Here is a 17,490-nt window from a genome sequence, read left to right as displayed (position 1 = left end):
ACTGTGGTAAGTTGTTCCAGTGGTTCATTACCCTCACTGTTCAAAATGTCCACTCTATTTCCACCAATTTCCAAAATTGTTTAGCTTCAACCTCCAGCCATTGGATCATGTTATACCTTTTGTCTATCCCTATGACGTTTTTCCTCCTTCCAGAGTTCAGTCGGCGTCTGAAAGAGCGAATGCATCACAATATCCCTCACCGTTTCAATGTGGGCCTAAATATGAGGGCAACAAAATGTGCAGTGTGTCTGGATACTGTGCACTTTGGACGTCAAGCATCTAAATGTCTTGGTAAGAGCAGGGCGTGTGAGTGAATGGAGGGCAATTGAATGCTAGACTGGAGGGTTAACACTTCAAGTCATTCAGAATAGATTCTCATGTCCTTGTTCAGTGAAGACGGTGAGCTTCTCCACCAGCAGCTTTGATTACATTTTCTAGGTGTCAGTGGAAAGAGACTGTTCTCTTTATTTGGGAAGGCAGGTGACTGATTCCCTCTCCTAGCTACCACATGGTTATTTTGCCCATATTGCCTTGCTAAAAGCAGCTGGGAATTGGGATAGAGTGTGACTACCAGGAACTCCTCATCAGGGAAAGTATGTTGTTTTCTGGACCAGCACTGCCTGTGAGAACTGGAGAATTCCAACTTTTTTCTTGCTCCATGAGAGTATTTGATAACATATTCTGCACCGTCAGAGACTTCACCATCCAGTTCTTTCTCCTTGCAAACAAAGATTGACAGCGTCCAATTATGAAGACCTGAAGAGTAACTGGAGGGTATACTCCATATTTGAAAACATCAGGTGGCTAGATTGAATGGGAGAGGGGGGGTCTCTGGGTGACTGGTTGGAAGCTGAATGGACTGGGCCATGTTTTCTGGTGTATGTCCTTATAAAGTTTTACTCTCTCAGAATGCCAAGTGATGTGTCACCCAAAGTGCTCAACATGCTTGCCAGCTACGTGTGGACTGCCTGCAGAATATGCCACACACTTTTCTGAAGCTTTCTGTCGGGACAAATTGAACTCTCCAGGACTGCAGCTGAAGGAGCCAAGCAGCAGTTTACATCTGGAAGGATGGATGAAAGTGCCAAGGTATAAACATGAGTCTTTGTGCCAGAGCAGGTGGTGTGCTGTAAATTATCGCAGATCGTGAGGCAATTTCTCTGAATTCTCTCGATATTTGCCTTTCCACTCTTGTGTTACCAATGAAATTTATCCCCCAGGGATTTGCTTGCCCCTCCAATTCAGAATCTTGGTGGAAATTCTGATGTTCTATTTTGCTTGCTGTGTTTTCAGGAATAATAAGCGTGGACAGCAGGGCTGGGATAGGAAATTCATTGTCCTGGAAGGAACTAAAGTGCTAATTTATGATGCCGAAGCAAGAGAAGGTAACTTCACACGATCAATAAACAAGACTTGTCTTTTCTGTTTTCTGACATTATTCATTGAATTGAAGGGTCTAATGAATACGTTAACATTAACTATTGCTAATTTGAACTGATGTGTCTAATAAGGCAGAATTGTTTTTTCCCCCCCTTTAGGATTTTATTAACCTTATATGCTTTAAATATTGGAAGTAACCTTGTGCTCCAGCTATGAAAAATCCAATGTGCTACTTACTTTCTTCCTCCAGTTCTTCATTATTTTCTCACTGCTTTCTTGTTTCTTTGTGTCTTGTTCTCATTCATTCTTCTTGTCCTTTCCCCTACTCCTGAAAGCTGGACAGCGGCCTGTGGAGGAGTTTGAGTTGTGCCTTCCTGATGGAGATGTAACTGTTCATGGGGCTGTAGGAGCTACTGAACTTGCCAATACAGCAAAGACAGGTGAGAATCAGTGCATCTGAGGTAGAATGGATTTCAACTGATCCATGAATATGGCTTGGCATCCACCAGCAGTTAACTGTGGTAGAACAGATCTCATTCTGCAGTTAACCTTTTAAACTGCTGTTCTGTAATATCATAAATCTTTCTGAGGTTACCTCTATTTCAATTAGGTATGCCTTGTGAATAGTTCAGACATCTAGCATTGGACCCACAAAGTTGATTGCTTCTCTCCCGATGGTTGAACTGTGAATGAGATACTCTTTCATTCAAATAGAGGTAAACCTTAGAGTGGCTTTATAAAGTTATTATAAAGCACGTTTAAACATAGTTAATATAAACTCCCTCCTTCAGTGCCCTCTGCCAATCTGAATTTTCAAAGTGCATGTTCTAGCAGTAAACCATTAACTAGAAATAATATGAGGCATATGGAATCAGTTATTTTCTAAGAAGAAGTAATATTTGTACTGTACTGATTGTGTGTATATATGGAATTGAACTGATTTAAAGATAATATATCTCTTGGTTTTTATATTGTAGGGTAGAGTTCAGCTATCAAAAGTAGGAACATTATTTTTCTTAAAACAGGTTATTGAATTACAATTAAAAAAAGGAAACTGTCGTCTTGTGTTGCATAAGCCAATGTTACAGACCTGGAAGAGATTACTTAGTGACTTGCTTTTAGAAATTGTACACTATGTAGCAGTGCAGAGAAAACTATCAGGCATCGCTTCAGTCATAGGACTTATAGAAAAAGGAACTTCTCTGTTATAGCTGACACTTCTCTTCCTGTCTGAATAAAGGCTGATAGTTAATCTTTACTTAGCTTTGTGTGTATGGTTTCCATCTTTCTATCTGCTACCTATTTATTTTAGCTTTAATAGCTAGTTTGCAGCACCTGGAATGGAAAAGCCCATCTTTACTGATGGTATAAATTGTAGCAGTAAACATCCTGTTATGGTGACATCCTCTCTGCAAAGATGAAGGATGCTAATTTAAGCCAAGTGAAGTTGTTCCAAGTGCTAATCCCGATTTTGTTCTCTCTGTGTAACACCTTAGATGTGCCATATATACTAAAGGTGGAGTCTCATCCACACACCACATGCTGGCCTGGTAGGACACTCTACTTACTACCACCTACTTTCCCTGATAAGCAGCGCTGGGTCACTGCTTTGGAGTCAATAGTGGCAGGAGGGAGAGTTTCCAGGGAAAAAGCTGAGTCTGATGCTGTAAGTACTAATAGATTATCTAATAATAAAATATTCTTGGAGGGAACAATTTTGAAATTTTCTTTCTTAGTATCTGACATGCTGAGTTTGAAAGGAAGTTAAACTAGTTAATATTATTTCTGTCATTAATATCATTTAATAGGAATACCATGAGCCATGGTTTACGACTTTGATGCCTCACGGTATCACACCTCCTTTCAGATCTGAAAAATAGCAAATCTCAGAAAAAGGCTTATTTTTTCCCCTCTTTTGTGATTTGTTAGCTGTTTATTCCTGACAAAAATGGCAAGTTAAGTGTTCTCACTGCTGTTTCATTCAGAACAGCCCTTTTCATTACTAGAACTTTCCTGATACAGGGAGATTGTGCTTTTTGGCATCACATATTCAAATTTTGGCTACTGAGACAATGGAAATCTGACTAGCAGGAGTAGTCCAGGATGTTAATTAGAACTCTCTTGATTTTCTTCCCAAATATTACACTGTTCGGCAGTCTCTCTTTTGAAAGTTTCTGTTTAGTTTTTCTAACCAATTTGTGGGTGTTGAGACACACCAGGATTTTTTAAGTTGTATCACTTCACAAACGTTCCCTGTTCACATAAGTGTTGGGATGTGTATGTGTCTTGAAGCGAGGTCCCACTCTGTAATAAACTAGCATATGAGCCTTCTGCTAACTTCTGTGTTATTAATAGACTGATGTGACTGTTTTAGAGCCTCCTTTCTGCTTGGGCTCAAAGGGAGAGACATGCATGCTTGTTTCCTCACTTCCCTAATAGTTGTGCCTTGTTAAGTGGCATCTTATGAACCCTTTGCAGATAGGGTCCCTACAGCTTTGACACACATTTCGTGTTGCAGAAGAACTCTGCTTTTCCACTGCTGAATGCTGTGCATAAGCAGACGGTTGCAGTTCAGATAGCGATACATTGTTTAGTGGTAGTTACAACCAGTGTAGCATGAGTCTGGAGGCAATAATGTACATGATTGTACATGCTAGCTGTTCTGGATGAGGGGATAAGGAAAATTGCTGTGAGTCAGTGCTAAGTGTTATCTAAGTGTTTGATTTGTGTTTGCCTACTTAATCACACTGTATTTTCTTTTTGTCACTTACAGAAGCTGCTTGGAAACTCTCTGTTGAAGCTTGAGGGGGAAGACCGTCTGGATATAAATTGCACAATGCCTTTCAGTGACCAGGTGATGACAATCATGGACAACACTCAACCTAGTCACTGAATACCTTGCATGAATGGAGTATGTGTATCCAGACTTGTAAATAGGAACATGTTTCCTTTTGTACCTTGGGTTTGGATTCCATTTTCCATTGGCTGGTGTTACGCGTGAGTGAAAGTTAGTCTTGGAGCATTGCTGTGATCTTCTTATATAGTGCTGACTATTCAATTTTTGTCTTTATAGGTAGTACTCGTTGGTACAGAGGAGGGTCTCTATGCCCTGAATGTGTTGAAAAATTCTTTAACACACATTCCAGGACTTGGTGCTGTTTTCCAAATTCACCTCATAAAGGATCTGGATAAACTGCTCATGATAGCAGGTATGATGGTAGGAAGATGGCAAATTTTCACTTTTATGGAAGTGTTCTGATAAATGTTCTAGTTTGTGAAGGTTAAGGGGAAACTTCCCACAGTACAGTGTCAGTGGAACTTGCTTTCCCTGGGTTCCTCTCTACTTTTTATGTACAGCTTTTCTGTGGTGCTTATCACAGAATCATCTCAGATTCTCATGTACACTAACGAATGAAGTAATGCTCACAATATCCCTGCACAAAGGGAGTGAGGTCTCTGTTTTTTACAGATGGGGGATTGAATAACAGAGGCCAAAATGTTCAAACCTGAGTTTCACAAGTTAGGCTTCTTAATCTATATATTTAGCACCTAAATAAAAGTGTTCTGGTTATCAGAGGTGCTGAACACTCGGGTCTGTCATTGAAGTCAGCCATAAACGTTTGCTGATTCCCACACCTCTCCTGGACTACTCTGGCTGTCTGTATAGGGGAGAGGAGCTGTTCTTTGCTAGGAGCTCTCTCAGGCAGAGCCAGTCAAGATCTTGTCCTGCTGTTTCTGTATTATTCCCACGGGTTAGCAGGGAAGCAGGCAATGCAACAGTGAGAGCAGCTCTCTTTTCCTTCCCCTCCCATGCAGTAGCAGAGATTTGCTGACCACCCCGCCCCCCCACACCCCCTGTGCACAATGGAGTTGCTCTTGAGGCTGCCAGGGAAGTGGTAGGTGATGATTGGGGGTGGTGTGTGTGTCCCTTTTTGCCTCCCTGAAGTAGTGGGGCTGATGCAAACACCGTTTAAAAGTTTCAAGGCCTAACTCGGAATACATTTTCAATTTTTAATCAACTGCACTCCCTTTTCTTTGTTTTTAACAGTCTCCCTGAAGGGCCACAGATTGGGCACCAGTGCAGCCCCATGACCCTCTAATGCTCTACCAAAGGGGGGTCCCACAACACTAGCCCATGTAATATAACTAGGGCTGCTGTCATCTTCTGCTTTTTATGTCCCAAGGTCTGCATGCTAACTGGAACAATATACTTTCCCAATGGTGCTTAGCTCTCCGTCCTGCTCTTTGACTAGACGGACTAGATAGATAGCACAATTTAATATCGAAACCTCCTGTATGATGTTTGGAGGGAATTAACAAAAAAGCTTCACAAATTTGCTGTATAATGTTAAGATGCCCTAGCTTTTTAAACAGTATTTCAAGTTTGTAGGAAAGAAAATAATTGTAGACAAACGTTACACCCAATGTGATTTTGAAAAGGTGATATTTCTGAAACCTCAGGGTTCCAACATGGGTCAAAGTGATCCTTAACTGTAGCCCCATGAGGCTCTACTACAGATTTGTATGGGCAGAAATGAGAAAGCACCTTTCCCTTGGAAAGGAGCGGTCTTCCTGGTAATCTAGGCAGTGCCTTCATGGGGGGCCATGTACTACTGTTGTTCAGCTAGAACTAGCAACTATAACAATCCCAAGAGACACTGCTTGTTCTCCCGGGTGTATTTATTAATCCTTTTTTAAAGTCCTCTTTCACATGGAATTATTTTTTACATGTACAGTGTTCTGTAGCTGTTACCACAGTAACAACCCATAATGAAAAGCTGCTGCTTATGTAACAGAATAGGCTCTTGCAGTGAAGAGTGAAATTCTGCCCTTGCTTGACTATCTTACACGGAAAAAATGTAACCATTCCTGTCCTTAGGAGAAGAGAGAGCTCTGTGTCTTGCTGATGTAAAGAAAGTGAAGCAGTCTCTAGCCCAGTCTCACCTCCCAGCCCAGCCTGATATCTCACCAAACATCTTTGAGGCTGTCAAGGGATGTCACCTTTTTGCTGCTGGCAAGGTAGGATATAGCTCCTTTGTGCCCTGGGCTGTACTTTAGTTTATCTGTTGATCACACGCCCAGTGAGACAGTAGAAGGGATTGCCAGGTTTAATCTTCATCAAATCAGCATCTTTATTTCTTGTCATAATCAGCACATCCAGGAGCTACACCCTTGGTTTTCTGTATTTGTCTCCAAATAAAATGAGTAAAGGGGGAGGAGTGGGGAGGGGAAGGAGCTTGAAGGGTCTATCACAAATATAAACAAGCACAGACAACCAATCAGTAGAATATGCTAACCTGTTATATGATGCATACTGTGAGATAAATCTAACATAACTGACTGAAGAAGAGCTTTGTATGAGTTGAAAGCTATTGTCTTTCACCAACAGAAGTTGGTCTAATAAAAAATATTACTTCCTCCCCCTTGTCTCTCTGGCTGTAGACTTTTGCTCTCCATTTTTAGACTCCTACGATTAATACATTTCTTATTCCTCTGTCTTTGCTCTTGAACACAGGGTGATTCTTACCAAGGTAGTAAATTTGCTCATACAGTTGTATCATCATTCAACAATGTTCAGAGTGTTTGCCAATTTCAGTGTGAAACACTTGGCCACTGCAGAAGTTTTCAGCAGGAACTGCTTATGCAGATTACTCATATCTTTGACAAGTTGAACATCATTCATTTCAAAGCATTGTTTCAGATACAGGTTCAAGAGGTTAAAGATCTAACCTGCCTGGGTTAATTTGGGTTAATTATCGCTCTTAATAGAAACATCATTCTATTAAAAGCTTCCTGTTCTTTTAATTAACTTGCTTCAACTACAAAAGAAATCACAGAAGCAGTCTGGATGTGTGCTGTCCCTTAGGAGTGTGAAAAGGCTTTTCATTGTTTCACTAATCTGCAGTTATGCCACATTGTCCTATTACAAATATTACCCACTCATCTCTGCCAACATCTGGGTACCTTTCACCAAAGAGAACTGTTTCACGTGTTCAAAATGTTTTCCACGGCTTTAGTGTGAACGTCCGTATTGCTATCTCTAACCATATTTTTAACCCTCCCTGTAGGTTGAGAACGGACTCTGCATCTGTGCAGCGATGCCCAACAAAGTGGTTGTTTTGCGCTATAATGAGAGCCTCAGCAAGTTCTGCATCAGGAAGGCAAGTTTATTGATTTCTCTCAGTAGTTCACATGTTCATAACAATCCAGTGCGAGACTCCACTCTGCTGAGGAGCAAGTGCCTAAAACCTATGTTGCTCATACAGATTTTGCTTGCTAGCTAAAGTGACAGTAAATTGTAACCTGCTCCAGTTAAAATCAGAGCTGCTGGCAATTTTGGGTATGTCTACGCTGCAATTAAAAACCCGTGGCTAGCCTATGCCAGCTGAATCGGGCTCAGGCTAAGGGGCTGTTTAATTGTAAGTGTCCAATCCACTTGAGTCTTGAGAGAACCTAACTGGTTTTTTTTTTAACCAACTTTGTTAAAAATAAAAATTCTTCATTCTCTCATTTAAAGTATGTTAAAAAAATAAATTTGATTGGCAGCCCCCCCCCCTCCCCCCCATGCAACTCTTGCCTTTAAGGCCTGGAGGTGCCCAATTTTATAGTGCCTCAACCTAGTTGACTGTTAATATGTAACACTGTGTATAACTAAGGGATCATTGCTTTACTCTGACTCTGCTTCTCAAATCTCTCCTACATCCCCCCCACTCCCATAATGGGGCCGTACAGTGAACACCACAGCATGCTATTTAGAGTATTAGTCTAATTTGTAGCTGACAGAGGTGTAGCTGACAGTTGCCTGGTCTGTCTGAAAGAAACCAGTGCAATCTTTTGGCTTTTTACAGATGCAAAAGCGGATCTGGCTGTAACTGTTCTACCACTTCTAATGGTAGCTGGAGTTCAACCAGACTCATAGCGTGCGCACCTGCCTCCTAAATAGCCAGTAAAATCTCCTCCAGGAGGAAACTCATGGAAAATTAATACTAGTTCTGCCAGCAAGAGAACTGTTCCACCGGCTAGAGACTGCAGGCTTGCAGTCGGCAGTTGTTAAACACCTTTTATAGAGGGAAATATTGCCGCTCAGAATCCTATGTAATAAGAGAAATGTTTAAACAAATACAGGGGAGCTAATGGAACAGAAAAGTTGAATAAGGATCATCTAGGCTCATGCCAATGTGCCTTGTCCTTCTCTTCCAGGAGATTGAAACTTCAGAGCCCTGTAGCTGTGTCCATTTGACCAATTACAGCATCATCATCGGAACCAACAAGTTCTATGAAATTGAGATGAAGCAGTATACCCTGGAGGGTAGGAGACCTTTCCTGTCGTACATTAAACAGCTCTGTGAATGTTCCTTTGGGGTAGATACTTGTCTACTACCTAAATGGGAACAAGGGGTATGAATTTACAGAAAAGCTGGTGCTGACGTTGCTGTTCCTTTCTACCCCTTTACAGAGTTTCTCGATAAGAATGACCACTCCTTAGCCTCTGCTGTGTTTGCTTCTTCCACCAATAGCTTCCCAATCAGTATCATACAGGTGAACCCTACAGGACAGAGGGAGGAGTACCTGCTTTGTTTCCATGGTAAGTGTATCATGTGGCTGCTGGACTAGCTTGATCATCTGCACAGCATTTGTCACAAGATACCTGGGAACTGTACTGATGGGAGGCTAGGCATTGGGTGTGCATGATCATATAGGTAACATTATTGCTGGAAATGGCATGTTAGACTGTAGGTCATATTGTTCATTGTAAAATATAAAGGATGTAGACCCTAAAAGGGCAAGACACTGATCCCATCTGTTAAAATACATTGGTCAGATTCCTTCTGGGTTATGTTAAAATCTCTGTGCCTGTCAGTCAGTTTTTCTTTGAGCGTCCTCTGCATATTCCCGCTCGTGTGATGGTCCAACCAGCGCAGCGTGAACCAGTAGGACTGTAACTAGCAATGGTCACTGGAGCACTCCTGCACCTCCCTGGCCAATCCCCTCAGTGAACATTGAACATTCCAGGGCAAAAGTATAAAAGGGGGCGTGGCACTCCAGCCGCCTAAATTACATCCAGCTGCAAGCAGCTGAATGCATGAGGAACTGTAATAAAATCAGTGCGAACTTAGAATCCATTTTGAAGAACTCATTATAGGTAAATAACTTTCATTTCTATGCCAGTGATGAAGAGAATACAATGTGATCTTTTAAATGAATGTTCAGTGCAAATAGATGTTTAATCACTCTGATTAAACATTCCTGGCTTTCTAACTTAAACTAGAGGATTCCTTATGTGATGCAATGACTTCCATAGAAAGATTGCTCCTTTCATCTCAGTGGAGAAACAAAGGGTTACAAGCTACTTTTTGATGTAATTGTTTTTGTTGATCCTTTAATCCAATGTCCTAGAAGTTCACAAAGCACCTTTAATTCCAACAGTAGTAATCCTTCCGGTATTTACTATAACTGTCTGCTTGGGCAGGAGACACACTTTTATGACTCATATTTCTGTGTTTCTCCTATTTGGAGATGCTGAGTTCCTAGAAGGGTAAGGAATAACAACTTTACCTTACTTGGTATAAAGAGGACTTGGACTGCAACAACTGAACTATTGAAATTATTCCTAAACCAGCAGTGTTTGCAAGCATTATGTCAATGAGGGTAATTTAATTCTGGCTACTGTAGAACTCACCAGCTGCAAAAGATGGCCCTCCTATTTCTGTTGTAAAAACCCACCTTTGCTTGCCTTCCTCCCTTTTAAAAAAAAAAAAATCCAGCCACAAGCAAATGACACTGGTGATTGTTCTCTGCAGAGTTTGGTGTCTTTGTGGATTCCTATGGAAGGCGCAGTAGGACAGAGGACCTGAAATGGAGTCGCTTGCCTTTGGCTTTTGGTAGGTATTGAACAACGTTTACCAGTTTTGTACTGGTTCCACCCAGTTCCAGTGTTCCAAAATATTCAGCATTCTGGGGGTTGTCACATCCCAGAAACAGCCCAGTGGGAAGTACCCCCTTCAGACTCAGTGGTTTCTAGTGGTTACAAATAATTATAAACCTAAATGGATGTAGCAGCCTTTCTGAAGCATGAAGAATAAGAGGAAAATGAAATCAAAGTGATGTATTTGATTAATATTCCCAGCCTGACAGTGACTAAATTGGCCACTGGAATTTTTAATGATGGATGCTTGGATGTCTCTAAATAGTCAAGAGTCTGGCTTATCAAAATGAAACCACAGGGGCTTTTGCAGTTCCTAACAGATTTTTTCCGGTTAATAGTCCATTTTTAAATCCCTTTTGTGTGATGTTATGATTGATATAATGGTATTGGAGCAGACAGGCACAAGACAAGGCTTCTCTATGCTTTTTTCTTCCCATTTAGCCATATAGTATATAGCGCTGCACAGAAAACCCACATCCTTAGTCTTCCCTACAGATTGCAGGAGGGCAAGAAAATGTTATCTTCATCCCGCAAGTTTCCTGACTAATTTTTACTAATGTAGAATCTGTGCATGGTGTTCTTTCTCTGCTGCAGCCTACAGAGAACCCTACCTGTTTGTGACTCATTTCAATTCCCTTGAAGTGGTTGAGATTCAGGCTCGTGCTTCTCTAGGGTAAGTCATGCTCTGCTCAGCGCTTTGAAGAGAAGAACTATGATTTGCTGCAGGGGTGGAGGCTTTCCAAGAATAACATACAACAAGCAGATTATAAAGATTTTTTTTTTCTCTCCCCTTCACTCAGCACTCCTGCACGAGCCCACTTGGATATCCCAAATCCCCGGTATCTAGGGCCAGCAATTTCATCTGGAGCAATTTACCTGGCCTCCTCCTATCAGGACAAATTAAGAGTGATCTGCTGTAAGGGAAATCTAGTGAAGGAGTCCAACAATGAACACCACAGGGGATCCTCCGCTACACGCAGGTATGCGTTACTGTTCTACATTCAGTGCCATTCCTCATGCTATGTATGCAGCATTAGTTCTAGACCCCTTTCTCCAACCTTACTGCATGACGACCTCATTTTGTTCTAGTGGGAGAAACTCAGCTTCTCTCAGAAGCATCAGGAAATCCTGCTGGTTTAACAGATCTTTTAAAATCCAGAGTCCCAATGTCTCCCTTCTGGAAACCTGAACCCTCTGGCCGTACCTGGATAACTCCCTCCACGTGTACTTTCAGAACAAAACAGGAGTGTTTTGTGATGTTCATAATACTGTTGTGAAAGAAGAGATGGCCCCAGGTGATGAAGAATCTCTGCACACATCTGTATTGAGATTCTTTCTGAAATTATTTTAACTTGTGTGTCCAAAACAAATCTTGCTAGGGAGGTACATTTCCTAATGGTTCTAGACAGAGATGTATCCCAGCTGAGTCCGCTTTCAGATACCCAAAGTCCCATAGAATAGGAATGTCCTGAACTTTTTGGAATTAAAAGAATTTCCTGTAGAGCCAGTAGATAATTAGGCTGTGATGATTTCCGTCAAGACCATGGGGAGGCCTTCTGCGTTGAAGTCTAGGGTGACTGCCTTCCTCATTGAAGAATATTTTGCATAGAAATGGGTTATAGTCAGTTGTTCAGAGATCCACAGTTGATCCCTAGATTAGTACTGGATGAATCAGAGATGAGTTTTTGCCACAAGTAATCTGGATGCTTTGTTCTCTTAATGTGACTAGGAAAACCTGTACCAATGTTCTGTTTTAGAACAGTAATAAAATTAGATGTTTAAACATCTATACACTAAATCAAATGTTTTTGAATAAAATATTCTTGAAATAAATTGCTTGTCCCTACTCATGGAATTATTATTCCTTAGCTACAACAGCTGGGACTGACAGAACAGGATTTGGACCAGAAATGATATTTTCATGTCTTGCTGATGTGGCCATAGCTTGAAAGTCTAGTGCTAACATTCATTATTGCCATGAAAATAAAATACAATATTTAAAGGGTTGGAATTGTGGCTTTTAAAGACCATTTCAGGCCACTTGTATGTCTGAACATGACTGTGTAGGAGACTCAGATAACTGAGATGATCTTTTTCTGTTAAGCAGAGCGGGGATGAATTGGGCAGTGAATATTGTGACTGATAGTGCCCTGTTGAAGCGTGAAAAGTGTTACCTATAAAGTGAGAGCGAAATCTAAAGCTTGGCAAATTTGTAACCTCTCCTCCTATCCTCTTAATCAGAATGTTTACCTAGACGTCTTGTAACTTGTGCTTCTTGAACAAATCCTATGAGGTGTAAATTAATTTTTAATGCACTTTCATACAGGAAAAGTCTCTGGCTCTCTCCCTAGGAAAATAAGTAGTTCTCGTAGCTGTTCTATAGACGTGATCTGTGCTGAATATTCCTTCAGGAGCTGAAATGTCTGATTTAGTAGAGACCCCCCTAAAGCAGAGATTTCTGCATAAATACTTATATTTATCTTCAGAAGGAGGGTAACCCTCTCTTCCGTCATACTTGATTTCTGGCTGTAGCCTATTTAAAGCAACACTTCTCTCTCTCCTTTCATGACTAGTCATTTAGGCCTCTCTAGGACACCACGGTAAAGAAGAAGTGCTGGTAATCTCTGTAATAATAACATTCCATCCAACCAGGACTGGTTTGGTGGGTGGTAACAACCCTTTGCACGTTGGTGCTGTTATACCCACAGAGCACACAGCTGGGAGCCTAGGAGTGTGGCTTTTCTGAACATGGAAGTGGTTCGCATTGTTGAGTAAGGCTGACTTAGCTCTGGATGCGCTTTCATTTGAACACTGTGGAGTGATTGGGGGGAAGAGATGTCCGCTTTAATAAAAATGTAACTTTAAGGTTTTTGTCACTCAGCTGTCCGCGCCCATTGTTTTTGAATGACAGCAGCCCTAATAAGAGAGGTCCCCCAACATATAATGAGCACATAACCAAGCGGGTAGCGTCAAGCCCAGGACCACCAGAAGGTCCAAGCCACCCTCGAGAACCAAGCACACCACATCGGTACCGAGAGGGAAGGACAGAGCTGCGCAGGGACAAGTCTCCTGGGCGACCACTGGAGAGAGAGAAATCTCCAGGCAGACTTCTGAGCACCCGCCGAGAAAGGTCCCCTGGAAGATTGTTTGAAGAGACCAGCAGGGGGCGAACGCCTGTGGGAGGTGCAAGAACTCCACTCTCACAAGTCAATAAGGTAAGCTGGAGCTCTGTCAAATGTCTTCTCATCTCAGGAAAGTCTCCCAGTGGGGAGTGGCTGTTCGTACTGCGAGAAGCCTGTGTGGGTGAGGGGCTTCAACCTAAACCCGCTTTAAAATACGTGTGCCATCACAGTACATCGAAACATATGATATGCATGGGCTGTGTGAAAATCTCTTCCAAAGAGAATATTTCCCCCCAGCACTACTTCCATGCCATGTGAAGATGGTGGCCTTCATCATTGGTAGGGGGGAAGATTCATGCCACATAGCATTTTTCACCTAGACAAGGAGACAAATGATACTCAGTAAAACTCTTCTTCCGCCTCCTGCTGAAAGCAGTGCTGCTTATGTGACCTGGGACTACATATAGGAGAACAGGAATGTTTTACTGCATCTTGTATAACTTGTCATTTTATTTCCCTGCTAGGTCTGGGACCAATCTTCAGTATAAGTCTCAGCTAGACAAACTTACTCCTCATCGTGATCTGCAGGAAAAACAAAGGAAATGTACTGAGTGTATGCACTCTATGCTTCTGCTGCCCAGTCACCAAATCAACCTTCTTGGGCCAGAACGGGCTCCATGTCAGGAGACATGTGAATCTAACAAGGATTGTCTGCCTCTCAGTTTATTTCCCTGCACCTTCCTGCAGTCATACTTTTTGCACTTTGTACTACTGTTACTCTTTCAAGCAGTTCATAAACTTTTTGTACTCTAGCTTTAGTCCTTAACAGTTCATCAAGGAAATCAAATTGGGATGAAGATCCCAACCCAAATCTTAATGTGGTTAGCACCATTTACCAGATAATAAATCATAGTTTTGAAAAAGATGCTGGAATTTGTCATGGCCTTGTAAACTGAAAGGCAATGGTGACTCGGTTGCAATAGACAGCATCACTGGATATTATCTACAGAGCTCTAGAGAATTAATCTGGATCCGTTTGTTCCCCCGCCACTTTCAAAGCTCATTCTCTTTTGTTCTCAGTAAAATTGCCCCAGTGCAGCTTTGTTCAGCTGGATGATGAGGAGGGCAGATCCCCTGATTAGATGGTCACAATCCCCCATGCCCTAAAACAAAGTGCATTGTCTCTGACGTACTGGGGTACAAGACTCTTGACCCAGGTTTTCTGCATGGCAATTCACTGCATGCTGCTGCACCATCACTCTGGCTGCTCTCTCCTTTTAGGTTGCTGTGCTAAGTATTGTATTGTACCTCACTTGTAAATTAATTGAAGCCTTTACATTACGCTGCAAAATAACCGCCATGATTTCCTGGAGAATTTGGCACAGAAGAGAGTTACAATCCTTATTATATGACAAGAGAACTACAATCACTAGCCCGCACCTTCACACGCCCCAGTGTTAAACACAATCCCATTCAGAAATTGTATCAAAATCCTTATAGTCATCATTTTCCACAGAGGCCACTCCTCACAGTGGTTGACAGGTTGCCTCCCGGTTCCCCAAGAACTTCAAAGGAAAGCATGCGAAAGCAAGTGCACAGAATTGTCATCTCTCAAAACAAAGTTCTTCTTTCCTGTTCTGATTGTATCTTGTTGTACAGTAAGACCTAATAGTCACGGCACTAGAGGATACTTGCAATAAACAGCTTTGGCGGTTACCGAACACCTCACCTTTGCTTTTGCCTCTAACCTCAAGCCATTTATTGCTTCATATTCTCCAATGCCATGAACATTATCCCTTGTAACTGAGCCAGAGAGCAAATGATTTTCAAGGCAGGTTTTGACCATTCAGTCTGCTTCAGCGACATGCTGAGTAAACAACCATGTCCTCTATAAATGCAAAAGAGTTTTCTCGTTGGCCAAGCCTTTTATCTTCTGCTTGTCCCTTGCCAGCCAGTGCTAACCTGTCCAAGACACCCATAAACCTCCGAATGCCTTGTCAGTGCCCTTTGGCGAGTTTCATGGATATTGTGTTCTGTTCTCTTGTCTGTTGGGTTATTTTAGACCAGATGATTTGGCAGGAAACGTGCTGAAATGTGTCTCTTGGTCTCAGTATTTTGAAAGGTCACAGAGATCAGTCTTTAAATCTTTGCATCTCATGGAAGATCTTCATGACCTGAGAAATGGGCTTGTCAAGTCCTGAAAGTGTATATCTTGTGTCTTGTTTGTGAAATGCTTCCTGCTATAGAAATAGCTCAAAGGACTGTACATATTTACAAGAAACTTTATATTCGTAACAAAAGGGAATTGAATCAGTTTCTACTTTTTTATTGTAAACTGTGCATTTTTCAACACTAGCTTTTTGTTTTAATGGTGGTTGTGGACAGCCATCTTCAGACATTGGAGGGGCCTCAGCTTAATCCTCCCAGATCCCATGAAGAAATATTGTAACATTAAATTGCAATCGAAAGCTTGTTAGCATAAATGAGGTTTTAGGTATCTAAAAGTACAGGATTTTTCTTCATTACCTTTTTATTATTGACAAGGGAGGGAATCAGAGGTACAGATCAAGCTCCACCTGGAAAATATTGAACTTTGTTGTTGAACAATAACCAAATAAAACAATTAACTATATTAACTAGCATGGTGAAATGACCTTTTCCTTCCATGTAAGGTACCACTAAGCCATTCTAACAGATCAGCCAATATTTGGAGCTACGTAATTGATAGGAGTGTAAGCTTACCAAAGAGCTCACCTTCGGAATACTCTGCCGTTTAGCAGACATCTTCCCCTGAACGAGTAGCATATGTGCTATCAGAAAATTAAAGCATATTGACTTGGACGGAAACAGAGGTGGATTTGACCAGATTTTTAGCTAGTAGTGGTGAGCCCTTAGATACACACCCATTGATGGTGGTAGAGATACACGTGAATATCTGGGAGAAGAATCTGGCCCTTGGCAAATAATCCAGACACACAATTTCAGCTCGGAATAAACCCCTTTAATTGCCAACAGCATAGTCTCATGCTGCTGCTGCTCTACTGCAGCGGTGTTTTAATAGGAAGGGGACCAGTGAGTTAGTCATCCCACCATCTTAATATTCTGGTGCTGTAATGCCTGAGAGCTGCAATTTTTTAAAAGCCTACACAAATATAATTCAGATTGTACTCAGTCTGCCAAGTTACTGTACATCTTAATAACTTACAGCTGGTGGGAAAACTCTCTCAATCAGACTTAAATGTAAATACAACTATTTTTAACGAAACGATTTTTACCGGGTCTGAAGAATTCTTTCACAGGAAGAGTTTTTAATATTCACTCTGCTGCCTGCGGTGACTTATTTCATTTCTGTCATTGTTTTGTGCACATAAATACCCCCACCCTCCCTAGGAAGGGTTTTCTTGGTGGGCGTGTGCGAGAACGACTAATAGCTACTATTCCACTTTGGTCTACACGACATTTTCCATGGAAATGTTCTGCATAAAGCCAAACTGCTTGATTTATCTATTGTGCCTGCTCTCTGATGTATCTGATGAAATGCTAACTTGTTAAATGTTCCTTTATTTCTATTTTAAGAATACATATTTAAAACTCATTGTTTCAGTCCTATGGTGCATGATCAGAATTGTAACAAAACTAAAATAGTTCAGCAACTGGTGAAGTAAAATATTTATTAAGCCTTTTGACTACCATGAACACTGCACAAATTCTCACTGTCACCTTGACTGTAGCGGCACTGGTGAAATTTACTGGAGAAAAAGCATTGTGTCTATTGCAAAATTCTTCAGGTTTACTCACAGGAAGGAGAAATACTGCACCTACCTCCAACTCTAGCCTTCCAGCAACAGCCAAGACACACCAAATCCAAGCGGGCATAGAAAGTAGCAGCTACGCTATCCCCCTTTGCACCCAGATTTTCCTTGTGGAGGGATTTAATTCATTGAGTTATAGAAAGTGAGCTCAATACAATGAATTGGACTCATGTTCACTTCTGGCAGGAATCCAACCCATAGGGCTGGCTACGGTTTAACAAAGTGTCGCCCTGTGGCCCGTGGCCTGCTG

General features: G+C 41.5%; 1 protein-coding gene across 8 annotated transcripts in view; it reads left to right on the top strand.

Annotated features, from left to right (window-relative positions):
- CIT (citron rho-interacting serine/threonine kinase) overlaps window positions 1–16,060 on the top strand; it is a 95,652-nt gene extending 79,592 nt beyond the window's left edge. For 6 of the 8 annotated variants that reach the window (XM_075120212.1, XM_048820971.2, XM_048820969.2 and 3 more), the window contains 16 exons: window positions 154–291; window positions 909–1,089; window positions 1,294–1,385; window positions 1,716–1,820; window positions 2,877–3,046; window positions 4,154–4,234; window positions 4,454–4,589; window positions 6,260–6,399; window positions 7,449–7,541; window positions 8,581–8,689; window positions 8,837–8,965; window positions 10,182–10,262; window positions 10,901–10,979; window positions 11,107–11,286; window positions 13,188–13,521; window positions 13,953–16,060. In XM_075120212.1, the coding sequence (XP_074976313.1) occupies window positions 154–291; window positions 909–1,089; window positions 1,294–1,385; window positions 1,716–1,820; window positions 2,877–3,046; window positions 4,154–4,234; window positions 4,454–4,589; window positions 6,260–6,399; window positions 7,449–7,541; window positions 8,581–8,689; window positions 8,837–8,965; window positions 10,182–10,262; window positions 10,901–10,979; window positions 11,107–11,286; window positions 13,188–13,521; window positions 13,953–13,976 (2,072 nt within the window). In that variant the 3' untranslated portion in view covers window positions 13,977–16,060. The remainder of the gene's footprint in view (window positions 1–153; window positions 292–908; window positions 1,090–1,293; window positions 1,386–1,715; window positions 1,821–2,876; window positions 3,047–4,153; window positions 4,235–4,453; window positions 4,590–6,259; window positions 6,400–7,448; window positions 7,542–8,580; window positions 8,690–8,836; window positions 8,966–10,181; window positions 10,263–10,900; window positions 10,980–11,106; window positions 11,287–13,187; window positions 13,522–13,952) is intronic. The other 2 variants (XM_048820972.2, XM_048820970.2) reach the window with 1 other exon arrangement.
- Window positions 16,061–17,490: the final 1,430 nt, after the last annotated feature.

This window comes from Caretta caretta, chromosome 15, assembly GCF_965140235.1.
Source record: "Caretta caretta isolate rCarCar2 chromosome 15, rCarCar1.hap1, whole genome shotgun sequence".
In the NCBI taxonomy this organism is placed as follows: Eukaryota; Metazoa; Chordata; order Testudines; family Cheloniidae; genus Caretta; species Caretta caretta.
The sequence above is the reverse complement of the archived record's forward strand: the minus strand, read 5'-3'. Positions and strand labels throughout refer to the sequence as shown.